The 27,628-nt window shown below is 44.4% G+C and overlaps 1 protein-coding gene across 3 annotated transcripts in view; it reads right to left on the reverse strand.

Annotated features, from left to right (window-relative positions):
• Septin4 (septin 4) overlaps positions 1-27,279 on the reverse strand; it is a 41,816-nt gene extending 14,537 nt beyond the window's left edge. The window contains exons 1-12 of one of the 3 annotated variants that reach the window (XM_065450035.2): positions 27,127-27,279; positions 26,773-27,027; positions 26,512-26,596; positions 26,324-26,410; positions 25,519-25,560; positions 24,188-24,311; positions 18,559-18,693; positions 14,110-14,227; positions 11,213-11,314; positions 5,472-5,568; positions 5,282-5,333; positions 1,910-2,014 (exon numbers count right to left, since the gene is read on the reverse strand). In XM_065450035.2, the coding sequence (XP_065306107.1) occupies positions 1,910-2,014; positions 5,282-5,333; positions 5,472-5,568; positions 11,213-11,314; positions 14,110-14,227; positions 18,559-18,693; positions 24,188-24,311; positions 25,519-25,560; positions 26,324-26,410; positions 26,512-26,596; positions 26,773-26,814 (989 nt within the window). In that variant the 5' untranslated portion in view covers positions 26,815-27,027; positions 27,127-27,279. The other 2 variants (XM_065450034.1, XM_065450036.1) reach the window with 2 other exon arrangements.
• Between the last annotated feature and the right edge of the window lie 349 nt (positions 27,280-27,628).

Consider the following 27,628-nt stretch of genomic DNA (forward strand, 5'->3'; position numbering starts at 1 on the left):
AACCCTCCTCCTCCAAAAAGGCGGGTAGTCTACGATGATGTTGAACGATGACGTCGAACGGAGTGTTTATAAGCAGCTGTTTGTCGCTGCTACAGGGTGCTCGTCGTCGTGCTCTGTGCTAGTCAATGTGCTCGTGAGCTGTGTGCTCGTTTGCTGTATACTCGTCTTGCGTGCTCCATTTGGGAGTCACGCTAGACTGTGTATATGTATCCCATGTTCAAATGTAAATACTGTAAATAAACCCTGTTCCCCTAGTTCCTCCCAAGTTCCTCTCTACGACCTTCAACCCTTGCATATGATGGCAGCGGCGAGATCGTCCGACAACTCCTACAACTGGTAACAGCGGTGGGATGGTCCGACAAATCTTACACTAGTAGCCACTTCCAGAAACAAAAATGGAAGGGTCAACCAAACATCAACAATAAATAACACAAGGGCGAAGTAATTGTTCAAGAAATACAATACGAATAAGATATAAAATGAGTGAATACTTAATTTGAAGAAGAGACCGAAAGGAACAGAATAGAAAAATATTTACATTTAATAATCAAATCATTTGAACTACCAGTGTCGATGCTTTGCTGACCCTTTTTAGCCCAGAAACAAACTTTAGTACCAATTCCTTACACCGCTTACATGCCCAAAATGCTGTGATAATGCCACTGTTAATTACGCAGTAAAGTGCTTCGAAGGACAATGCTGACTGCTGCATCCTTCATGCAGTCTCTAAGCTTTGCTGAAATGAACAGTTGCACGACAGTTTGACCTGGCAATGAGAGCTACTTGTTGCTCCGCTGTTGTGCATTGCCATACATGTGTGAGCCAGGGGCCTATTAAAAAGTCACACTCGGTAAGTGCAGCTTGTTTCACATGGCAAATGTCGGCAGCAACGCTAATGGTTTCGCAAATATCATGTGCACTGTATTCTCTACTGCAAGTAACAGCTTCTTTTGTCTTTTAAGAGATAATTATGTATGCATCTCGTTATTGGAAAATCTATGCCAGAAAATTAACATGTATGAAGCCCACCATCAGTTACGGTGCCAAAAAGCAAGCTCTAGCAAGCTCCTTAGCTTTAGCTTGCGTAAGCTCCACACTCACAGCTAGATGCATGACACGCTGTTGGCGTACGAACTCTGTCAGGGCGAGTTAAATTTCTGGAAATGTCCCACTCTTTGGGCTGCAAAAGCTTCTTTGCGTTTCGCTGCATGCAAAAAGGGCTTCCTTCTGTCAACGCCGTCCGCGAATGCTTCTTTCGTTGACGCCCAACTGCCTCCCGGCCGCACTGTTTCGAATGTCCTGTGCGGCTAAAATAACCTTTCTCTTGAAAGCAGTCGAGAACTGTTTTCGTGGTCCGGACATCTTGGTCCTTCAATGCGGAATAAAAAAGCCACACTTCGCGAAGTGTGGTTTGCACGTGTGCTGCCCAGGTGCGCACTCAACAATAAAGAAACGATGCTGTAATCACGCAGCAATAACGAAACCAAGCTGTAGCCATGCAGCAATAAGGAAGCCCAGTAATGTGGAAAGTTGGGCTAGTTGGTGATTAATCATCATACCTTGCTCGAGGTTGCGAGTGTAGCGTGTGTCGTCTTTTCGAGTGTGTCTTCACCGTGTCGGTGTCGGTGCGCTGCTTCAACAGCAAGGTACGATAATAAGGAAGCTGAGCTGTAGCCACTCAGCAATAATGAAGTCAAGCCATAGGCACGCCGCAATAACGAAAACAAAACTTTTAGCCCAAATTTCCGACTGAAATTTTCGTTCGGATATGCATATAGTACGAGGAGAAAACTTGGGATGCTAATAATAGGAAAGAAACCTTGTATTATATGCAGGTTTTTATGTCATTTTATCCTGGCTAAAGAATGCAGAGGAGAAAGAAAGAAAAGGTGCCACAGGGCATACTGACCCCCTTTCGCGGGCCGCTTGTTGAGAAATCTTCTGGATGTACTGGGCACGATAGTTCTCGTAGTGTACATCACGGGTCACTTCCTTCAGGTCTTGCATGTGTGTGCTGCAGCAGAAACGAAGAAGAAGACAGGGAACAACCAGGACAACAGTTCACAAACACCACAGAGCACCACGCTTTGCACGGAGAAAGAAACTCCAAGAAAACGACCAAACATCTGATGTCTGGCATCTACTACAGTGGGTCCATTAATACCATATTTATTTGAATTGGCCAGGCTCAGAAAAAAAGAAAAGGGGCTATTACTGAGAAAGACGCCAGAAGAAGACACTGAAGGACGAAATCACTCTGTAGCTTTATATGGGTATGGCATGGGCAAGGAACTTTAAAGGAGGAACACAAAAGTCGAAACCACCACTTCCTGAAAGGCTCACTTCAAAGGGAGTATAGGAGGTTCACAACCACCGGTTCCTGAAATGCGTACTTGAAAGGGAGCACAATAGGGTCAAAACTCGTTTCCTGAACGGCACACTCCAAGGAGAGTATAGGAGGGCGAAACCACTGCTTCCCGAAAGGTACACTTCAAAGGGGGTAGCCCATTCCAATGAGTACCGGAAGGTTGCAGCCACTGTCTCGTGAAATAAACACTCTGAAGGGGGTATCAGGGATACAGGAGAGCTGAAACCAACATTTCCTATAACGTACGCTTTAAAGAGAGTACAGGAGGGCTTCAACCCATTTCCATAAATATATAGTGTTTTGTAGAGGGCCTAGCACAGTTTGCTTGCAAGGGACGCCATTAAAAGACTCTGAATTAATTTTGACTACCTGGGTTGCCCTAATTGTGCCAAAATCTCAACAAATCAAGCTCTTTGTGTGACTGTTGGAATGTGGCTTATGAGGCAAAAGATCCAAACTATGACCTAATGATTAGTGCAATACTATTATAACCACCGAGCCATTGCAAAGGCACTGAAATGGCGAGTATAATTTGCAACATGCAGAAGCTGTCAGCAGTTCAAAAAGGCTACTTACACCAGTCAAAGGCAATTTGAGTCACTGCTGACTAACACTAACCTGCTGGCAGTGCCGACAGATTATGGGAGCTGCATTTGTATAATAGATTCTTTTGGAGAACAAAACCTAGCTTCGAGGTTACGGAGCAAGGAAAATGTGCTTCTGGGAGGTGACAGGGTTTCTCACAAGTGTCGCTACAGGCAATTAAAGCAGATCTACATGGAAGATGGCAACATGTTCAATCAGCATGATAATGGTGGCAAGTGCATGTGGATCAAAAATAGGCCTCTAACGTCTCTTCAATAGAGGCCGATCTGACAAACATCAAGACTACCTGAAAGAAATCATGACTGCTACTGCCAACATTTTGCAGCATGCACATAAAAAAACAATCACCATTCGGTCGATGTGCTAAAGAACCTGAAATAAGTTAATCTAATTCTCATCTATAAATACTTCAAAAAACTGATGAGGAGAAGAATGTGCAAACCCATGATCACGTTCCCAACCAAGTTCGGGTCCAGAGACACTTGCCCACAGACATTTTCGGGAAATCAAAGCCATAATAAAGCTGAAATATGCTAAGCATGCAGCCAAAAATCAAGCGATTTACTGGGCACCAGCCTGTTTGAAAAATGCAGTTTTTCACTTAATACTGGGCTCTAGGGCCAGGGTAAGTGAAAATGTGAGTTTAGCATTAACGAAACTTTTAAGCACAAGTGCACTTCCCATCAATCATGATGACAGAGCAGTTCCAGTGCCAGAGTATTATTAAGGTCGACTTACGGGGTCGAGCATTCCACAGGAACACGCGGGTTATGAGAGACGGCGTTATGGAAGGGGTTTCCGATAAACTATTGCCATCTAGAATGGTCAGTTGAAAGCTCGGTCCCAATACGGCAGCCATGGCCGGTAGCTGAACCCACAATCTCCCGCTCAGTTGCAGAACGCCATCGCCACTGGGGCAGAGTGCCCTTTAAAATAATTTATGAAACTGTACTATTAACTGGAGGAATGCAGTCCTGTGCATATTTCTATGGCATCAGTTTAATCAGAAATGCAAGTCGTCGAGGGGCCTCACTGTTCCGGCAAAGACAGACAAGAAAAAGAGAACTAAGGAAATTGGACTCGGAACGCAACCTTCAGGTCAGCACGCAGTTGCTTATTGGGTCTAGCCGCGCACGGAGTCCAGGCATGGACCTCAGCCTGGTCTAATGTTGTTCGTTTCAAGATGAGGCTTTCCCCTAGTGCCACTTTCAGGCCTGAAGTAGTTAGGCGGCGAGCACCAGCCAGCCCAAACTCTGGGCCACAGAGAGCAAGCAATGAAACGGAGGATTCAAATAAATATGGTAGGCACAAACAGGTTCTCAGGAGGAGGGCTTGTAGAGACACGAAGCCATCTACCTGAAGAGACCAAGGATTATTCTGCCGTTGCCGACCAACAGGCAGCATGAGGCAAAGAGAGAACAAAAAAAGGCGCGAGTCAGTCCACACTTGGCTGCAGACAGCCACTGGCCACAAAATCTTCCCGCAGCTAGCATGGCCATGCCACTGAGGAATGGCTGCACCAACCAGCTATTCTTTATTTCACTTCTGGTGGCAACGAAGCTTACGTGTCACAAGGGTGAGGGCATCACGAAGACGGTGCCCTCACTTGCTGTAGATGAAGCAAAAAAAAAAAAAATGCTTTCTAGTGCTCTATGCACCAGCAAGTATGTAATGGGCTTCACCTATCGCTCAGTTAGTACAAAGTGCAACGTTATGCGCATAGTTTTGTTACCTAAGCAATTGCTATGCCATCAATAAATCTACTGGCATGGCTGGGCGCACATGCTACAAATTGCTTCAGCCAGGGTTTGCTATGGCTGCACACAGATGTTTGTCTCACACTAGCGCGTGCTGTGCCAATCACTTCATTCTATGGTGGTTGGTGACTGCCGACTTGGAAAGCAAGACACGTGGCAAGTCATAAAAGCAAGAAATTGCAGATTATGGCACTAATGAGTAAATGAGATGTTTCTGCATTCTCAGTGCTAACGATGCAACTACGTATTTACGCAGCTTTCAAAATAATTATATTGTTCCACTAATGGGAAAGAGTTCACTCGGCATGCCTACAGCCAAACAAGCTCGTAAGTGAATCGATGAAACTGTTCTCACAGCTATAGTCAATCCGTGGGCTCCTAATAGTGAACTGACCACACCCGAGAAAAGATCTACAAAACAGGCTTTGGCAGCCGAATCTGAACCAGCACCGAGCTTTGTTGGTGCAGCCAGCCCACAGCTAGGCTTCGCTGCGGCATGACATAACAAAAGCACAGGAAATGTATATGGAGTGCAAGCAAAAGCACCAACCTAATAAGGAAAGTCCGCAACTTGAGGAAGTCGCTATGCTTCGGGTTCTCCACTGCAATAGAATCAGTGGCGCCTTGTTATGCACTTGCCATGCAATCAAAGTGCGGCATGCCAAACAGACACGAGGCAGGAAGAGGGATTCAAAGACGAGACGGGTGCGGTGTGCCCCACATGCAGCGATTGTGATCACCTTCGACGATCCCCCAAGGGTAGAGTCGACCGCGGACTCGCCGACCGTTGATGTCCACCACCTGGGTGCTCGAGATTACCGCAAATGGGATGCTCTCCTGCAGATAAAAAAACAGTGTGAGAGTTACACAAGATAAACAACCGTTGTGTTGTTCTTTTGCAGCAGAGAAAATGCATGTGGATGCCATTTTTCTTACTCCTTCCGCTGCAAGGAAAAATTATATGAAGAATATGCAGACCCAATGCATATCCCCATGAAGTGAAGCTTTAGTGAAGTGGATAATTAAATGTTGCACAAGTTAATGTGATGCTTACTAGTAATGCGTTTATTTTCATTTCATGCAAGATGTAACCCCAGGCAATGTTGATGCATTATGCCAATAACAAGATATGACAAAATGCAAACACCAAATCTGGCGAATGCACATGGCGAGACGTCCACTCAGTGATGCCGCACGAGGACTAAGGCAACGCATGGTGTCTGTCGAGCGGAGAGCGGTGACGAGAGCCCTGTGCGCAGAGAAGTGCGATACATTAGTAACGATCATGCAGGTCCCACAAACTGAGGGAATCAGTGCAAGGAAAGTATTGGCAAGAAGAAAGAGCGTATCATCATTACTTGATGCAAAAAGACACAGGTACAATGGTCGGAGAGGGAAATAGGGAGACATCGAGAGGCACAATACCCGAGCCTAAGGGGGGACGTGGCTTTGAAAATGAACTTCCATATGTTCTCATGGATTTTGATGAAAATTGACACAAATGTCTATAATATCTCCCTGATGCTTCCATAAAAGTTTCAGAGTGACACCTTGAGAACATTTTATTAAATTTAACTGAGCAGGATTTTGCTTCCTCAAACTTTCTGGAGAGCATGGGGAGCATAAAGAATGCGATGGAAGGATTGTCGAGTATTTACTGTATAGCTGAATGCGTGTTGAAGGCCATAACAGTCTTGTTTTGTTTTTTTCACAACACAAATCTTTTTGCAGTGTCATTTTCTTGTTGACTCCGCATCAAGCCCATTTTCAGGGTGAATGAATATCCACATCCTAAATTTATGAAAAATCAAGATAACAAAGTAAGACAGTCGCAACCTGCACTGTAGCCCAAGGAACGTGACAATAACAGAGTCAGAATAAGCTAAATGGTAACGAAGAAATCAGCTCCAGAAACCGAGCAGAAAGGCAAACAAACAAACAAAGTTTTCAGAAAAAGGCTTTTGAAGTTTCGCCTTGCCTCCACGCTTCTAATATGCACCAGGACTGTAATGTTTGATGTCCTCAGCAACGTGGGGCTTCTCGGGCATACAGCCTTTCATATCTGATGTTCTTTCAATGCCTTTCCTTTTTTGTAGGGCATCCTTTTCTTCGGCTCTTTGAAGAGAACACTTTCCTGACTTCAAGCCAAGTGAGGCACAAAACTCTCTTTGTGCAGGAAGAGTTCCCACCATAGCACTTGCAGACTGCCTCATTGTCAGCTGTCTGCGCTGCAATCAATGAAGCATTTTGTTCTTTTTAGTAGAATTGACCATATGACAGAGCATAGAATCTCGGCTGCATTCCGAGTCTTCTTGCGTTGGCAACAGCCGAGTTGTTGAGGATCCGAGAAGCATTGATACAGAGGCAGCAACGCAGCTGCAACATCTTTATATTCACACGATAGAAGGATGCCACTGTGGCCCTTTACATATCGTCCACTGCACTATTGCTACGTATGGCCATGCCATAATAATTGGTAAGTTTTTTGGTTAGGTCTTGGGTGAGGCTTTCAAATGATTTATTTCTGCTATTTGAGACAAGTGTTTGCAGGGCTGCACCCATCCTCTTTTCCACGTGATTGATACACTCCTCCTTGTTGAGTGCAATGAATCTGTACGCCTTGTCTTCACAAAAGGCCCGGAAAATACAGCTATCCCCATCACAAACAATGGATGTGTAGCGGAGGTCATTGCTGTCCAGTGACGTCTTCAACAAGATCAACGCTGTCGCGACCTCCATTCGGCTCGAGTTTACATCGGTGTTCTTCTGACACAAGCGAGTCTCTCTCCATTCACTGTAGCCTTCATCCACTTCTTTCGGGCTTAGCGTGCATCCATGGCATCTGTTCCAGAGGACAATGCAGTCAAGCACCAGACCAGTGCAGAATTTAATTGTGCCCAAAACAATATGGGATACATGACCACGTGTCTGTCCTCCATGTGCCGTCATAGACTACGGTCACATTTTTTGTGAATGCCGGCTCCGTTTTTCTGTAAATGTTCCGCATAGCTGCCACAGCAACAGAAGAGACTTGCCATGGCCACCTCACCAGCGGACCTGAATTTTGATTTCAGATATTTTTTGGAATGTCTTATGGTGCAAGCGTCTGTGTGAAACATTCATTAATGACCAAAGGCCAGTCAGTGCAGTTGCCCCTCTTCTGGTGGTTTTGATTGCTTGCATTGCATGCATACTCACGTCAAAAGCCTTACCACGCTCTACTCATGGTGATAACCATTTACTTCCAACAATGCCGCAGGCATTGCGGGTCAATAACATTCGTACAGCCAACCTACACCTTGTTCCCTAATGAACAGTCAGGCCCGGCTGAGAGCATTCTTAGCAAAAGGCATTCTTGTACGAAGCATTCAATGCTGTGACCTGTACAACCGAAAAAGTCATCCGCTAGCTCCACATCGGTGCATCTGTCACTTTCATCTGTGAGCTTCATTTTTCTCTCGGTCGTCGAAACAGAACTGAGTGATGCTTGCACTGTCTCGGCAAGCCCATGAGAAGCTTCTAGCGACATGTAGTGCGGCTCCAAGTGAGCCTGAATTGTACCAACAATTCTTGTGCAAGTGTACAACCATGTGCAACCATGTGCAACCATGTGCTTGTACAACCATGTGCAAGGTGCTGCGCTGCGGGTCTGAGACGTCAGCGCACGAGCTGCGTAGTCACGGGTCCGATGCATCCATGCATGGCCCTCAGGGAACTGCTGCGCGTCCACAATGCAGTGAATGTCGGCAGAGTCAGCACCGGAAGCTGCTGGCGACGCTTTATTTTTGGGTGTCGAGACTTGCGCTTACGGCTGCGAAATCAATGCACAGTTTTGTATTTCTTCTTGTACTGAGGCCGATTCATTATCACAGCCAAGATCCTACATGAACCTATGCCTTATACGCCTTCGGAGCCACTAATGAAACAATGGGGCACCTCGTAATAAGGGCAATGGGGAACTAAGCTGTGGGAAGAGCAGACAATGTGACGGCACTTCGTGTGCCACTGCGGAGACCAACAGGGCAGTGCGCTGCTGTCACGTGGCGGGTGCCACTACCATCAGGAAGTATCGCGAGACCTCTAAACTTCTGCTTTTTTCTGCATTCGCTTTTGCTTGGAGGAAGCCGAGAAAGCGGCAAATTTGAAGTTGGAGAAATGCTCTTTCTGACGAGACCATGATGGCGATTTCGTGATTTTGCGGTTTCCCCGAAACTCCTTGTTGCCTTGGCTGCTAGAAAAACTTTTTTAGAGCACTTCTACACAGTTTTCAGGGAAGATATTACGGAATCGGATAGAGAAAGAGTTATAGAAACTGAAGATGTCAGTTCAGAAAAAGACATTTTTCGGCCACTTTTCGTGATGCGAAAGCTGCGTCACGTCATAATCGATCATGCATGGCGACTATGCAGTTCTTAAGGCATGCGGCCCACATGCGCGCCGAGTCAAAATGAAACTACTGTTCGCCGCAGCAGTTACAGACGAAACGGTCGTGGCTATCAACTTATGAAGCTTTTATGAAGGCACGCGGCCAGCTGCCAACACGGTGTTATGTGTGGTGATAACTGCAAGAATAAAGGCTTTAAGAGCACAATGAGGCATGAAGCGTCCCGGTGTTGACGTTAGCCACGTATCTTGTACAATTTCCGCTGATGACGATGGTGACAATCACCACTTCGTTTCGGCTGGACGGACGCTGGTGACGTTCTTGCTCTTTTGTGTCATGCATTGACGGTGCTTTATATACTCGCCAAGCTACTGTACTAGAATCGACTGGGTTGTGCTGCTTCGTGCATTTCTTTTTTTAATCCTTCGATATATACGTCAGTGCAAAGTCAGCGTAGCGCGTACGCTAGCAGCACTTATCTCCAGGAGAAATGCCCCTGGTGGTAAGTTACGGCCTCTAAGATTTAAGTCCAAGAGCTTAGGCATGTTGCCCGTTTTTGGGAGCTGGGCGGCTACAAGCTGCTGGTGAATTTATGGCGCAGTTAGTGCATTTCACTGTGATGTGCTTTTTGACACTCAGGCATGGGTAATGGAACTTCCTTGCACCGAGTGCACTTTGTGTTCGCCATCTTAGCTACCTGGCGAGCGCGGTACCAGGGAAAATTTATCAGTAGCTCACGGAAGCCCGAAGAGGGGCCTGTGGAACACCCGAGTTCCACGGAACTCACTATGAGAACCTGTGCTTTAGGTGTACCCTGGTTAAAAACACAGACTGGACTGCACATCCCAATAAGAGATGCGCAGTGGGCAAAAGAAGCTTTGCTTTAAATACTGTCGTCCATTGACATGCATATCAAACTGCAAATCCTATAACAATGTAACACAGTTCATCACGTTTCCCTCCCCAACACGCAGCACCACTGTCCCTTGTTTCTCACCCAAGCATCGCCCAAACACCTGGAAATGTTTTCTTTTTCACTGCTGTTCTCATGTTTGTATATTTTTCACTTCTACAAAGCCCTAATCTGCAATATAGCACAGAATGACACAAAACCCAGGGTAGTTGGCAAAAAAGAAAGCTTTGCATTAAAATTGGGCAGCTCACCGTCAAATCTCAAATGGAAAACTAAGCAATAGCTGTGGTAATACAGCAAAACCTCATTAATTTGACCTTCGTTAACTCAGAAAATCGGATAACAGACTCGTCCTCTGGTCCTGGCAGGTATATGCAATAGGCCGGATGTAATAGGCCGCACACCGGTTAATTCGAACAGCTCTCAGAGCTTGGCAAATGCAGAGTGCTGCAAACGAGCAAGAACAACGCTAGCGCCGAACCAAAACAAAGCGGTGCAGTTGGCATCACCAAAGTCGCCAGAGGAAATTGTTCCTTTAAAGCCTTTATTCATTCTAGCATTTACCCCTGTCACGGGTACCGCATTGGCCGCATTCCTTCATAACACCATAGCCACAATGCATGATCGCGTTGATAGCCACCATAGTTATGCCCACAGATGTTGCGGCAAGCCGTAGTTTCGTTTTGACTCAATGCAGGCATTGGCCGCGTTATTTCTAAACTGCGTAGTCGCCATCCATGATTGCATCGGCAGCAATTGCATTCAAGCTTGGTGATCCAACATATGTTTTGTGAATGTGGGTACATACATCAGTCATCCCTCTTAGCCCGCACAAGCTTGATGATCGCATGAGCATGCTCTGAAATTCTGCATGCAATGTTATGCAGTTCTAAAGAGTGCTGTTGGCTTACATGAAAAGCTAGGATGCTACACACAGTGACCATCAGGGGCCACCAGCCATGGAATGACGTTCTGATTTGAGACTATTTTCATTGCATGATGCTGAATGTAGAACTTCATTTAGTCATTTAAAATCAAAATAAATACATTTTTCTAGCTCACGTCAGCACAGATGTAATGAGTATTGGTTATAAAGAATTTTCTTGCTATGAATACTGTTACCAGTGGCATTCACTGTACATGTTTGCGAGGGCACTGTGTAACGTATCGTCATAGGCACAGACCTTCAGTTCTCTGTCTTGTAGCTTGATATCGTCGTCCTCGTCGCTGTCACACTCTGGCAACTGGTAGACAGTCACTTGATGCTCCTCAAGTTCCCGTAAGATCTGCGTACAGTGCAGGTTATTCAGGCACCGTAAAAATCCCGAGGTGATTGACTTCACCCTATGCTGTCACAATCAGCTCAGCATCTCAATATTTATCACAGTCAGAGCATAGCGATACTGCCTGCAACAGCTGTTGATTGATCTCAAACCTATGACAGATAGCTAAGTGGAAGGCTCCTGATGAACACTTTCCTGTCCGCGCCTACACCCATCGATAGCCCGTTATTGATTATTTCAGCTACAAATTTAGCCACACTCGGGGTTGCTTTCGGACAGCTAGCATCATCCAGCGTATAAAAGGGGAACTATTTTTCTAGTCTCACTTTCGTGTTTTATTTTATTTTATTTTTTAATGTGGGGGGGATTTTTAGAGTGCCTTATAGCCAGGCGTGACAAGGGCTCATAGCTTCCAACATGCTGTCAACGTCGCGTGCGGATGCCCTTCGGAATGGGCAAATTTTGAAGCACTACGATGAGTCTACATCATAATTTTTTATGGTGGTAGCAGCACAGACTCGGAAGATGATTTTGATTCCTCGGACTTCAGCTCGGAATGTGAAAGTGTGTCAAATAGCCCCAGAACATCAACAGGTATCTGCCGGCAGGTTTTTTTCGACTCCGAACGATTTTGTTGCTGCCGTGCTCAGATCTAAAAATATCCGGTGTGTTCTAAAAGTCATAGTTATTATCTGCAAGGTGTCAATGTTGTTTGAACAGGACCACTTGTCGGTGGCGGCGCAAAGAGTGTAGTTTTGCGCAAGAAGGCAGCCAGGAGTGTGGACCTCAACACTGCGTAATTATCGCACTCCGCAGTGTTGCGCGACGGTTAGTTAGCGTCACCGCACGAGCACAACAGCCACTGGGGCTAACATTCTCCTTTATATATAAAGAACTTCTGCAGATAGAAACCTTATATTTGCACAAATGTTGCGTATAACCTTATTGTTTAAAATGAATATTTCAAAATTTTCTTACGTTCTCTTGGTGTAAAGCAGCATCGAGGTTCTTAAGAGTTTTCTCGTACAAGTTTCTTTATTAAATAATCTTTTCCAAAAAATTGTTATTGATGTTTGCTTGAAAGAGAAAATGTTATTAGAAAGAACATTCCTTCTACAAATTGGTACCATACATTCTAATATCAAAAATTTTCTGTAGCAGTAAAAGAATTGTTTTCTAGATAAACCAATAACTGCCTATTTTCTTGCAGACAGGAAAGTGGTAAATCAGACTCTTTGGGTTTTTCTTCATGTGCACCTATATATAAGTGTACAAGTGTTTCTGCATTTTGCTCCTATCACAGTGTTGCCGTGGCAGCTGGGAACCAAACTTGAATCTCATGTTTAGCAGATAAACATCATAGCCACTAAGCTACCATAGTGGTTTCTGCAACATCTACATGGCCAAGACTGGTTCTTTCAGTGGATGATGAAGCCATGTGCTCCTTCCTATAGCCCTCCGAAAATCTTGTAACAACCCGTTAACTACATCCCCTTTAGGCACCAAGTAACCTTTTCTGCTGAAATCTGTAATGACACATTTCTTGTATCCAAGGTGCTACAGAAAATAGCGCATCTTCCTCTCCACAATCACTCGCTCTCAAAATTACAAACATGCAACATTCTAACAATTCACAAATTTTCCATCTCACAGAGAACTTAAAGTTTGTTCCTAATGGCCCACATTTAGTTAAGCCATGAAAGATGTGCTTTCATGTTCTTTTTAATGTCTGACAGTGACTGCACTTTAGGGCCTGAAAGTGTATTATGGAGCACTGCTTGCTTAATGCACAATCACGTCTGCTGCATTTACAAATGCAGACTCTGCACCAGAACTCGAAAAAATACTTCAGCTATTGGAAAAAAATCTACACTCTCATGTGCAACGTAGTCGCTAGTCATGTAGTCATGTGCAACATAGTCCCAGTCACTTCGGAAATGTGGCCGATATGAATAATCACTGTCGAAAGCGACAAAAGATTGCCCCCTGCATGGCTGTATAGTGGTGCTGACAGCAAACGCAGACTATCTTGCAATTCTTAGTCTCTGGAACAATACATGCATTTTATTCAGTTCTGCAGCACAGGCCAATTAACTGATGTCTAAAGAGTTATGGTTTGAAAAGTTAAGGGTAGAAAACAGGCACAAGAGGAACAAAAAGAAAAACAATTGTTCCTGTGGAGTTCATCTTTCCTATGCTAAACTTTCAAGCTGTAAATCTCCATTAGCTCATTACGCTTTCTGTCATTCTGCTGTTTCTGAATATGCACGCATTTTGAACAGCATTGCCTTCAATACAGCTCTTGATTTTGAGGCGCTATCCCAGTACAGTCACCGGCACGGCCCAGTTGCCCCAAACACACCTTGAGCACCATTTTGGATCTCCTGTGGAGGGTGCTGGAGATTTCCGATTGAAACACCTTGAATGTACTAGCTTAATACGAATTCCTTCCAAAGTATTTTATGCCCGTTCCTAACAGCATCTGTTTAGTTAAGCCGCAATAGATGTGGCTTTCTTATTCTGTTGAAGTCTGACAGTAGCTGTACAAGTAGTGCCTGAAAGCGATATCACGGAGTTCTGTTTGCTTATTGCAAAAAAAATTCACCGGTGGTTGCTGCAACAAAGGTATGTGATGATATATTGGGTTTTATGGTGAAGAAAGCTATGCACATGTTACAACTTTCCAATACAACTGCTACACAGGCTACCTCTGACAGTAGTTCCACAATGAATTCTGTTCTACCGCATCGCGCACTACACAGGAACATGAAAACAAAAGCAGAGGCATGCCAACTCACTCGGTCCTTCATCTGTCGAACTTCGATGGGGGTCAATGTGTCAGCCTTGGCAATGACGGGCACAATGTTGACCTTCTGGTGAAGCCGCTTCATGAACTCAATGTCCAGCTGCCTCAACCTGAACAAAGTGAAAAGGCTACACATGTAAGACACGCTGTTTGTACTAAAGAATCTTGTTAGGCGAGCTGGCAGGTACTTGAGGAAGTCACTGTGATGCAAACAAGGCCAATAAAAAAAGCTGATGACCGGACAGCACGGGTGATACATGCTGCTGTCTTGTCTTCTGTTCCTTGTTTCCATTTTGCTTCCACTATGATGGTTTCCCCAAGCAACTGCAGAGCGTGATGTCACAAGGATTGACACAGTTTTACCAGCGCGAATGTTTTAAGAATCTAAGCTTAATACTATCTGTGGCCAAGTCTTCAAAAGTTGCATGGCAGAGAATGTCGTTCAAGGAGACAATCAGTGAAGGAGGTTGACGTTCTCGTTTGCTCTTATTTTTTGCACTGTGCCCTTTTTGTCAACTATGTGCAGTTTGTGAATAGTGAGAAACATATTAATATGTGTCCTGAAATCTAGTGGCCACAAAAGCAATAAAAGTGACAGTCACTTAAGTATCCTTACGTGGTTTGAATGTGAAATACACCTTAATACACTTCAATTCACCTTCACTCACTTTACCTCTCCTTAATTAACTTTACTACACCTTAAAGAGACACTAAAGGCAAATGTTAGGTCAAGCTAGATTGAAAGATTATGCTTCTGTAATAACGAATTTTAATGAAAACAGAGCTTTTGGAGGCGAGAAAATGACGAAAATATAAAATCGGAGTGGTGCCATCTGTTGTCGACTGTGGTACCTCTTATGTGTGACATCAGCAGCTCTAGAGAGTGGCCGCGACTCACCACTGCGAGTGGCATCGTTTTTCTCGGGCTACAATGGCCGAGGCGGGAACGTGTGGCAATGGACCACCCTGCTGGCTCCCGCAGCAGAGGTACCGTATCTGGCAACCTCAACCCAAGCAGAGCCACAGAGTGACTCATGCAAGCTGAACACCTACACCTGCCAAGCAGTATACTTCATATACAAAGCTAACCGAAGAGTCTACAAAAGACATAACGGCGAAGAGGGTGGTCACATGGAGGTGACGTCAAGTCCTCCGCTACGGTGCGTGCAGTACAAATTGAGAAGCAGCAGCGGGACTTTCGATGGCAATCTCTTAGGCAAAAAATTGATATACAGTTGAACCCGCTTATAATGATGCCAGTTTTACCAATATATTGGTTACAACAATAAGAAGCTGATGCATCTACAACTTTTGTATGTTTTCCATGGTGAAAAAACACACTTACTACAATGTTCCGATGCTGCATAATCGGTTAAAACGATGAAATCTGGCTGCTGGGAGTCTGTGCTCAAAGGCAATGAAATGTGAAACTCTTGGGAAAAAAAAAAAAGAAAACGAGAAATTTGTGCCGCTGCACGATGGACTGCTGCCCCAAAAGCTCCCACACCCTCATTTTTCAGTTTTCTCTGCACGCCTCTCTCCCGTTGCCTTTCCACCTCTCTGAACACAAATGGGCTGCTCTCATAGCTCTATGCTGCGCCACCCTCTGAAACACAAATGGACCGTGCCAACTGCGTTGCTCCCAGATTGCTCACTGGCTCATCATTCAATGCAGTTTTACAAACAGCTTAATCACTTGCGTTTGTCTTTGTTGTTTGCGTCGTAATGTTCCTGGCCACGTGGTTCAGCCTCGTTTGACTCGCTGCCGAAATGGAAGATGGCTGATCCGTCCACTGATCATCAGCAATGCACGACGTTGCCGGTGAAAAGAAAGTGCACGGCTATTAGATTCAGAAACTAAGTGCTTCTAACCAATGAGGCAATTGTTCCAAATGTGCTTGCATCAGATATTGCCAGTGAAAAGAAAGTGCCCGGCTACAGATTTGGAAACTACCATATTTACTCATATCTAGGCCGGCCCTGATTCTAAGCCGACCCCCGAGAAAGCCGAAGCCCCCCAAAATTTTAAAAACTTGCCTCAAATGTAGGCCAAAGAAAAAGGTGAGGACAGCGTTCACAAAATGAAAACAGTATTTATTTAATATGAACATGCCAAGCTCACTCTATATCAACATCGCTGCTAGCCTCGTACGCGTCGAAACGTGGCGAGATCTCAGTGATCAGCTCCTCTCTGTTATCTCGTGCTTATCTTCCTTATCGCTATCATCTCCTCATTGAGGCACATGCAAGAGGCGTCTCCCGTTGCCCCCTCATACGATGGACGTTTTTCTCATCGATGCTGATGTCCCACTCGGCTTGAATGTTTGACAGTGCCTCTGCGGCTAGCATAAGTTTTTGTTTGTGGTAGTGCCTGTTTGGTGCCATTAAGATAACGCTATGCTGCACGCCGGTACATAGCCATCATCCCGATACAACAGGTCAAAATGGCGACGTCACTCGCGTACTTCGGTTGACTACTGACACGGCTAGTAGCGGCTGCGATATTGACTTTTCTAGATGGCGCTAGCTATGCCCCAGATTTATAATTTTCAATTACAAAACGGCGCGTTTTTAAAAATCCTCGAATCTAAGTCGACCCTAGAGTTTGGTATATGATTATTTGAAAAAGAACTATTGGCCTAGATTCGAATAAATATGGTAAGTGCTTCTAACTGACGAGGCAATCATCATGAATGTGCTTGCATCGGATAGTGAGGGCAATGATTGCAGCAATGGCGTAGTAGGGCAGGCTGCCTCAACGTTGTCCTCGCAGGAGGCCTGGCAGATAATTCAGCCCCTCCGAGGCTTCATTCTCGCGAGGAACCTTCTGCTGCATTATGTGAAGCACCTGGATGCCTCTGATGAAGATGCCAGCAAGCTTAGCATAAAGCATGCAAGGCTGAGAGACATAAGGTTTTCTCGTGCAAGCCAGTGAAAAGTTCGTGGCGAGATGCTTGTGGCGATCTCGCCTCAGCATTTCTTCTGGATTTCTCAAGCTGACAGGCTGCCGCGGTAACCTTCTCGCATCATTTAAAGAGGTGCCTTATGGGGTCACTAAAGCAATGTTTAGGCGGAGCTCGCATATGGCTTGCCACGTGTGACTTTTCTATGCAGTTGTTATAGCAGTGCCATTTTTGAACACCGACAGCCGTGGCTTGTTACACACGATCGGAGTGCCCAGGAAGTAGTTAAACAAGCGAACACACTTAGTAGCCGGATGGATGAAGGTGATGGGGGGGGGGGGGGGGCTCTGGTCTCTCCGCCATTATAATTTTCTCATATCAGCTTTGCTGGCCCTCTATTTTGATTGTTTCATGCAACACGGTTAAAAAACTTATCGATTATAACAATGGAATTTTCGTGGGACTTGAATACTGTTATAAGTGGGTTCGACTGTATTGGCATGCAAAAGACGATGATGGACTTGTAGCTCTGTCAATCTAGTTCGACTTAATACTTTCCTTTAGTGTCCCTTTGAGTAACCTTACTCTATGTTGTTCTAACTTTAAGTCACTTCACTTTAATTGACTTTAATACACTTTAATTAACATTATCGAATTCACTGGAATGTAATGTGACCACGACTGTAATGCGAGCGTCGACCTTCCAGTCAAGCAAAAAAAAATAAAGACCACGAATGTAACACGAGATGAAAGGAAGGAGAAATGGCACCTTTACTCAAGAAATCACAATTAGGAAACAAAGTCTCTTCATTTATCATCGTCTGATGTGGAGACAGCGTTCCTTGGGGAGTATTTTTCGGCGATCCCTTTCCGTGATAGGCTCACATTAGCGAAATTTTGCATGACTCGGCACCGAAACTGTAAAATGGTCAATTTTGCCGTTATTCGAATGTAACGCAAGGGTCAAATTCAAGCAATAAAAATCATGAAAAAATCTCACCTTACAGTTGAGTAAATATGGTAATTACGTATACATACCACTAATTATTGTTGTTATACCATTTACTATCTTCTGCATTACTACCGAGGTCGGACAAGATACTGATGACGTCACCTCCTCTTCACTGGATGTGCAGTCACGTGCCGAATGATGCATGCACCGGGCCACGTTTACTCAGCCAGATGACTGCAACCTGATGTGTGCAATGACGCACACACTAGGCCAAACTTAGATCAACCAGAACCGCGGAGCTGCCGTGGCGTCTGGGAAGCGTGCTTGTTTAGCACCCTGGAAGCCTGAGCTCGATTCCCACCCAGGCCAAAATTTACCACATTTTCTTTTCAAAGGCATTTCTCTACTTTGTTTACAGGAACCTCCCTGAGAAATGTGACGTCAATTCGAGTATTTCTTGAACTGTTTTTACTCTTTGTGCCGTCAGCCATTTTTGGTACCGTCGCTTCATCACACCCGATTTTCTGCTTCATGGAAAATATAATGCTTTCGCATTAAAAAGCAGCAGGAAAAAGGAACAACGCACCCATGTCCCCATGGTGGGATGAAGTACAAGCAGCAGTGAACCCTGTTGTCCACAATGTTCTTGCGATTGAGACCACTCTCATCCTTGAAGAACTGGTTGAACTGTTCATCAATGTACCGATCAATGGACCTCCAACTGCATATAAGAAAATATATGTTCGGGTCACCATAACAGGCAGCTGTGTCTGGTCATCCTAAAGAAGCAGCACTGCCTAAAAGGTCAAGCCAGAGTGGTTTGTAGTCTTTCGTTCCTCTATGCGCAATGCAGGGAACTGTTAAGCGTAGATGCTCGTCGAAGACCCTTGTTTTTAATAAATGTTATATAGCAATGCAATTTTGTGTGGTTGTAAGACTTTTTCTGCCAACTCGATTACACTAATTATATTTTCCACAGCTTCAATAGCTTTTGTTCAGTGTTGCTGAAATTAGTAAGCAAAGGGATTCTTGTGCACACTGAAATAATTTTTCTGTAGGAAGCACAAGAAAACAGCTTAATCTACTCTTTAATAATGGTGGAATGCCAAAAACTAGTTGGAATGTTCCTGTAAAAGCAATCAATATTTCAAAAAATTGCAAGGTCGTAATGCCTTTTTTTTCTTCTATGCTTCCCAGAAGTTAGCTCAAATTTGCATAATGATATCACACAAATATTGCAATTGCCAATTATCGAATGTTGCTTGAATAAGTTGAATAGAACATTAAAACAAAGGTGTGCACAAATATCCCTTCGTTTTCTACTTTTCGGCAACAGCGAACAAAGACTATTCAAGCGACAGAGTACCTAGTTAGTGTAATGGAATGGGCAGAAAAAGTCTTGCAAGCACACAAACTTTTATTGCTCTAAGACACTTGCTTAAAAAAAAAAGGTCTTCGACTAGCATCTCTCCTTAAAAGGAATGTACCACCACCATGCAACTTGCAGATTGTTGCCATTCTACCTATGTGTATCAGCTGAAGCGGCACCAACATAGTACAACAGTGTACAAAGCAGCCAAGACCATCTAGTACAAGTTGGCTGCAGCAAAGCATGGTAGTTCCAGACTTGCCACACTGAGAAATTAGCTAATGCTTTACACTAGCACATTCCGTTTAGCAGTGAACCATGTTGTAACCATAATTTCATGCTTCAGGTGCTTGCACTGATTCCTCTGCACATAAGGAAGTCCGACTAACAACTTGATTTGGGTGAGTTAGTTAATGTTGAAGTTATATTGGAGCAGTACAATGGAACACAAAAGCGTCAACAGGCCAGTACTAATATTGTTGTTTATGTCTTCTATCCTCGTTGTACTATGCTGTTTCAATATAACTTCTCTGACCAAATGTCAATTGTAAACACTGTCATAAAATATAAATAAAATTTTAAAGACCATACAGCCTGCCATACAGCAGCATTTCGAGGCACACATAAATGTGATGTGTTCCAAAGACTGGAGGGCTCTGTGATGTTGGCAATAAATAATTGTTAATAATCAATAAATCAGCAGCATGTTGACAGGAATAAACATATTACTGCCTGAAAAAAAAAATGTAATTTTCAATTTAATTTGTAAAATATATTGAGAATAAGCATTATCAATGAAAAGAAAAAATAATCCGCAAAACTTTTTCAGCAATAGGGGCAAACCACAGGCAGAAAACTGGAAGTAAGCTTCACCTCAAGCCACCTATGGCATTGTTTGAAATTTGTAGACAGCTCTTGCCATATATGAGCCACAGGCATCACAAGTGATGTTTTCCGTCACATGTGTGACACCAGTGAAGCTGGAGATCTTGCACACCTGTCTCCTCTGACCTTGCTTTCCAAAGCAAGCTACCTAGTCATGTGCCTCACTTCTACCTTCTCCCGTGTCCCTGCTCTAAACCAACAAATGACGCCTGCTGCCTGCCAGTCAATGTTGGCCAAAGACAGCCAAAAACTTCCATGCTCAACACTGAAGCTTAGGAAGAAAACGAAAAGTGTTTTTGTATGCTGCCTGTGTATAACCGGCCATGCGGCATGGAAACATTGTAGTAAGTGTTTCATTTTACCATAGAACACACACACAAAGATCACGCTGTTTCAACTGCTCAATCTTATATGCGATATATTTTTAAAACAGGTATTGATATAAGTGGTTTCAACTGTACCAATGTGTCTGAAATGAAAAGTCTACTGGGCCCACGCTAATCTGCCACAGAAAGCGGCTTGCATAATCAACCTTGGACTGTATTACTAAAAAAATTCAGGTGTTTCCAAGGGAAGAAAAGAATACCAGGACGTTCAAGGGCCTCGAAAGCATACTTTTCAATTTCAATGGTTTTCAAGGACTTGTGGGCACCTTACAGAATGAAAGCCTCCCCTAGCAATATACACTTACTATCCGTTTTAAATAAGCCAAGTAAATCCAATGCCTGCAAGCCTCTTATACCCCTGTCACACAGACACGCAACCAAACTACAGTAAAATCTTGTTAATACGTAGCTGGCAGGGAATGTGGATCAGGTACGCACTAAATGATGCACCAATTAACTGACAATGACAGATGAGCAGCTATAGACTTTCCAACCAGAAAAGAACTACAGTCCAATCTCGATAACTTGAACTTGAAGGGGCCCCAAAATTTTTTCAAAATAAAAGAAGTTCAAATTAAAAGAAGCACTTGTTCTTGAAGTGTTTGTGCACCATAGCACGATGCACGAGCAGTGCGAGTCATGAAATAGCGGCATACAAACACAGTGAACGAGGACCACGAAACTGCCCACGCCGGCCCATGCTAGCTTGCCGATAACGGCGGAAAACGAAACTTAGGGAGCAGGCTAAGCTGGCGCTGGGCTGGTGGCGCTGGTGCTGAGGCATGCATGCGTGAAGACTGTCGAAAGTGAGAGAGTTACGAGGGTGTTGAGAGGTAGGGCGAGGGGAGCGTAGTTACAAGGAAGGATGGAAAAGAAGCGGATTTGCTTTCCCGCCAGCTTGATGGATCGCGTAATTACCTCTGTCAGCTAAGACTGCACCGAGACAGGGGAGTTGCCAAGGCCAGACTGGGCCTCGGCCACTGGGCAGGCCTGTGAATTGCAAATTATTTGTTTTACCTGGAAAAGTGATGATTACAATCTACAAGAAAATTACTGGCCTTACTTGACAACTCGTAAAGTGACGGTATGGCATATGAAACATCTGGCTAGCAATCGATTTAAAGAACTGAAGCACTAACCCTATAAACTGGGCTGGTTTGCAAGCTCGAATGGTCAGCAGTTGCATGCAAGTGTGCAGTGTTAATCTTAAATCAAAGCGAGGTCTGGTCACAATAAGCCACACTACCATTATCAGTCATTGTAGTAGAGCAATTTGGTGCCAGTATTCATTTGTTATTGCTAGATCACTAGTGCATAACTTCAAAGGCTAACTTTTACAAATACTGAAAGAAACACAGTCTACGCTCATTACAATGAACTCGCGTACACCAGACTTTTGGATATAACGGACGATTTTTCAACCTTAATTTGGTCTGGTTATATTATTAAAGCAACGAAGTTTGCTTTTAACGGACTGCGCTACAACAGACTATCGACTACAGGGGGTGAAATTAACAGCAATATTTATCAAAATCGGACATATAAAATTGACTTTCGCCGTGTCAATATGGGCTGGCAACTGACTTGCGAGGGTCAGGCGGCAATCGCACCTCAATATCGCGTGCCTGAGGGAGGGAGGAAAGCTGGGTAAAAGTACGCCATTTTTCGCGCGCGAGGCATGGGGGGGGAGGTGAGGCAAGGGAAGGAAGGGAGTTCTGCTCCGGTGGCTGCTGTTAATGGTGCGACCATACGGGTGCCGTATCTTGAAAGTGACCTGCGATGTCAACAAAGTGCGCGCCCGCACGGGCCTCATGTTCAAAGCAATCTGCAATGTGGACAAAGTGCGCCCAGTGCCAGTAGCTTTGTATGTGCCGTGCTTTCGACTTTTAGTTTGCACTGAAGCGAGAGACAGCCCGAAGGTCAATTTGCTCGTTGCTGCTGTTGTGCAATCGATGCTGCGGCTTTCGGGCAAAACTGCTACTTTTTTTTTTGTTTGTTTGGACATTCATCATTCACTCTTTGCAATAAAGTTGTTAGGTATTGCAATGAAAGATTCGGAAGGGAGTCGTCTCGGATATTCTGGATTTTGGGTAAAACACAAGCTTTTTTGTTGGATTATCAGGGTCCGTTGTAACGAAAGTCAACTGCATATAGCTTTACAGAAATCTGAGCACCCTCAGATAAAATACAGTTAAAACCCGATATAACCAATTTGGTAAAATTGGCAATTTGCTTCATTATATAGAAACTTTGTTCTACTGAAATTCGACCTCTTAGTCAATAAGTACAGTAACCGGTCAATTTTTTTTACACGGAAAGGGGCCACACAATTTTCTGAATTATTGGGCAATTGAAGAAAGCAAATTTGAATGAGAAAACAATTCATCTTGAATAATTTGGGAGTCAGCGACAGATGATACGGCTTCATGCCATGTATGTTGATGATATTTTCACATCGGCGGTATGAATTAAGTGAAGCCAGCCACACTTCGCGGGCACTCCGCCCCCACGGCTGATAGCGTCGCCCACACTGCGACGACACTATCAGGAAAAGTGCCGGCAGCGGGGAGCAAATGCGTCGCGAGCCTCTCACTCCAATGGGTCACCAAAACTCAAGATTATGCAACCTCAGATACTAAACATGCGGGAAGGCAGCTTACATGGTGCCACGCTGCCCAGGCACGCCCACTCGTTGCATACATGGCAGATTACCTCTAAAGCAGGGTGCGCGGGTCTGTATGTGCTCGGCCGTGCTTACAGCCACGTGCAGCTGCTGCGCCACAGCCGAGATGCGCGCCAACTTACCACCCACTCCACCCGGCCTCCTCGTGCACGTTTTCATTGCATTACCACGAGCTCACTCCCTTCCCCCTCTTTCCCTTTCCTCGCACAGGAAGGCTGCACTCGTGAAGGCACGATCTTTCTTGTCTCACCCTCGCAAACTTTTATTCACGCCTAAAGCATACAGTGTTCAAGGCGCAATAGGATCTCATTGCACATGGACGATATAGAGAAAATGATGTGGGCCCACTTCAGCTTGCACTCTTATCGCGTGGTGCCCGGTTTGAGAGGTGCGTTTGCAAGCAGCCGCTTGTAATTATACATCATTTGACCATCTGCGTCTGCCGAAGTTTTGATTTATTGTCTCGACATTCCTTTGCGGTAGCAGTGAAATTTCGTTATATTGAAACCACATACAAAAGCACTCCTTTATATCGAGGTTCTACATACAGGCTGTTCTACAGAGAAGAGGTTATGAAAAGTTAAATACTCCATTATATTGAGATTCATTATATTGAAGTTCATTATATCGAGGTTTAACTGTAAATGAGTAGAAACCATGACATTTTGGTGCCCATAGGTTCCTTGTTCACAGCATCACTGAAAGCAGCATTGCCAATAGCTTTTCCCTGAGACACTGGAACAACGGATTCATGTCGGCCTTTGGAACAACACTTGACTTTTTACTCCTTTCATTCCTGGCAACTGCATGCTTAATTTGAAATGTTTCTCCTTTGAAACATGAGCTTATGTCGGGTGTGCGTCAATCACCAACATCCAGTGCAGCAACGTACCTCTCCTCGCAGTTTACAGAGTCGCCAAATCCTGGCGTGTCCACCACAGTCAGCCGTAGCCGGACTCCCTTTTCCTCTATCTCCATAGTTTTTCGCTCGATCTGGACTGTTCTGTCAATCTTTTCTGTAGACGAAAATGGAAGGCCGAGGGCACCACATTGCGTTAATTCGCAAAGCAAGAAAATGAAATCATATATGGCAAACAAGCAAAAGGCTTGCAAAGGACTGTTATGGGGACAACACTCCCACAATGTTCTTAGCCCATGTTCTTAGCCTGACATTGTCAAAGCAAAGTGATTTTGCACTTACCACTGCTTCGTTATTGCTACAACTTCTGAACTACTGTAACTGTTTGATTATAAGGTGGTCAATATAATTAGGCAAGTGTCTAGTTGAAGGAATCAAGACAAAAAATTTGAGTATGCGCACAAACACATATAGATTCGCCGGCAGACAAAATTTAAACTTGGCAGGGGTTGCCTGAAGTACTGAATCACTAGCACAACCAAAATGCAAAATGGTGACTGTGAAGTAAGGGAGAAGGGAGCTTCAACAAATGGAGTGCAAGTTATAAATGAATTTTGCCTTTAGGTGTGCTTTCACAACATTGCATCTCATGCTGCCGTAAAGCCACACTATAAGGTGAAATTTGCATATATCTTGCACTCTGCCTTTACTGTTCCTTGCATATAAGGAGTGGAGTAACACCGAGGTTAAGGATTCTGGGAAAAAAGCCTCGCCTCATATTCGAATAAATAAGATATGCTCTGTTTCATAGACAGCAGGCAACACTCTGAAGGATAGAGACTTGTCTCACTGCTTGCATTCGCCAGCAGAAAACAGTATGTCAAATACAAAATGATAAAGGCAGGCATACTGTTATTCAACTTAACATTAGGGCTCATATGCTTATATTTCAAATTGTGACATATGTATCACATGAAAGGCATCACAGATCTGAAACTACCACCAAATGAGAAAAGTGACATCTCTCAACACTCAGCGGCCGCAGCGCAGCGCTTGCAGCCAAAACAGAGAAAGCTGCATATCAGAAGCACAACAGGGCACAAATAATACACCTGACATGAACTTATGTCCACAAATTGTAGCTGAAATAATGCAGTATACTTATTTCATATAAGGTGTCGCAAATCAGAAACAACCAACTGCACTACAGAACACACGGAGATGCCTTGCAAGGCTTCTGCAACATTGTCTGCTATGTATAAATAGATTGAATTTACTGATCTGCATCACTCAGAAACACACACAGAGCATCTTCAGCTTGCGAAAAAAAAAAAAAAGAAAACACCATAGTATATGCATCTTACCATTGGAGAGGTGAGTTGCCCCAGAGATGTGGATTGGTTCAACTGTGTGTTGGATACATCCAGACAAACCAGGGAAGCAATGATATCAAGTGTTTTACTGACAAATCAGGATCAAAAATGCAATCTTGTTAAACTTGAGTGATAACATGGTAGCAGTAAGCAAGACTTTCTGTTAATGTCATTTGAATAAGAACTTGTTAGGGTGCAAATGTTTGGCCAGCAAATGTCACATCTAGTCCAATGGTCTTTTTTGAGCTGATGCACATCATTTATTGCTGATTATAACTTGCTTTCACACTCTGTTAAACCATTGCTAGTTTAATATAGTGTCCTGCTTTATTATCATGGATTGGTGTCGTTCTTGCAGTTTTCTGATGCTCCTTGCTTTTCCTAGCCAGTTATGTATGTGTGTTTTCTTGTTTGATCCGGCCACGATGCTTATTTTCTAAATGTCAGTATTTACAAGTTTTCCCCTTTTCTTTGGGCACTTGTAATAGCTGCCTGACAAAAGTGCCCCAAATGTGGCTTATGAAATATGATTACATAAATGCGCTAATTTTAAACTCCTAGTTATGAGAGTGCTTGCGATAACCAGAACAAAAACCACCCAGGCTGAAATCACCACAACGAGATAATTAAAGGGTTTCTTAAAAAAAAAAAAACTTCGCAATACTGAATAAACAAGCAGTATGTTCACGGGCGAATAAATGGGGCGGGGGGGGGGGGGGGGAGAGGCGCCGCGACGCAATTGTGATAAACAGTTAAGGGTATGTTTTAGGATGCAAATGCATAATAAACGTCATACCTTCGGCGTTGGGGATCTTGCGATCTTCGTACAAGTCGGTGAGAAACAGGCTGTTTATGAGCGTTGACTTTCCTAGGCCGGATTCGCCTGGCGAATAAGACCAGACGGCACAAGTAAGGTGAAAGAGTGAGATCAAAAATAAATAAAAAGGTACACCAAAATCTCACTGCGCGAAACGACGCACGTACCTACGACCATCAGGGTGAAATCAAATCCCCGCTTGACGGATTTCCTGTGCACTTGCTCCGGCAGCGTCGCGAAGCCGATTTCTCCCTGTACCGGCGAAGCCAAACATAGGATTGCTTACACGCTCATCGCGAGCATCATTCACCAGGCAAAGCTGACAAGAAGATAGCGCCTGACTACCTGCACCAAATATTAATTGTACTGAAACTTAAGGAAGGTCAGGCTAATGCACTGGGCAAAGGAAACGAGTGTGTGAATCTCGCCTCAGATGGACACGGGGAGTGGCGCAGATCAGTGCTCGGCATCGTTGATGGTCAGTGGTTGCGTCCTCCCTCGAGCAGCGAGATACAGTTGCGAGTTGTTAAGCGTCGTAGTGGCACGTTCGGTCTGGCTGTCTTGCCGCCGCCGTGCGCTCAGAAAAGGCCTAACTCATGCATTTTTGCCGACTTGCAACGTTCCGCGCTGGGTCATTTAAAGGCCATTGTTATGCGCTTCCTCCAGCGGCCCAGAGAGCGATGCTGCGAGCGAAGCCAATGAAGTCAGCGACAGCGTCCCGCCACGGTCATGGCAACCAAAACAAAACCTTCAAAAACAAGTGATGCAAAAAAGAACGGCACCTTTAAGGATCATTGTTGCTTGGTGCAACGCTGCTATTTGACGCATTGCAGTTGCGCAGCTGTATTCGAGTTTTTAAAGCAATAACGGAACATATACACATAAAAAAATTGTATCAAGCCCGGTTCACATGGAGCCCATTTACACTGCGTTTTTTACAGCTAAGATTTCTGTATGCCGCATAAAGTTACTATGGAGCTCTTGCATTGGCCAGGGGGCGCTGCGAAAATGGAGCTAAAAAGCGTCCTCTGTCCCATAGCGTTTCTATGCTCTGTCCTAAACTGGGTAGTACCACAACCTACTGAACTCCAGACCTGCACAGATGTCCCTGCTCCAGCACCCCTGGTCTAGTTTGCCCCTTTTGCCACTAGGGACCGAACGTACGAGCATAGTGGCGCTAGCTATAGCCTGTTCGCTGTCGTCTGCTTCTGCGACCTGTTCAGCGCACGTGTTGCCATTTCGGCAGGCACAAATAGCTTGCATTGGCGGTAAATGAATAAATTC

Source organism: Dermacentor albipictus, chromosome 2, assembly GCF_038994185.2.
Source record: "Dermacentor albipictus isolate Rhodes 1998 colony chromosome 2, USDA_Dalb.pri_finalv2, whole genome shotgun sequence".
NCBI lineage: Eukaryota > Metazoa > Arthropoda > Arachnida > Ixodida > Ixodidae > Dermacentor > Dermacentor albipictus.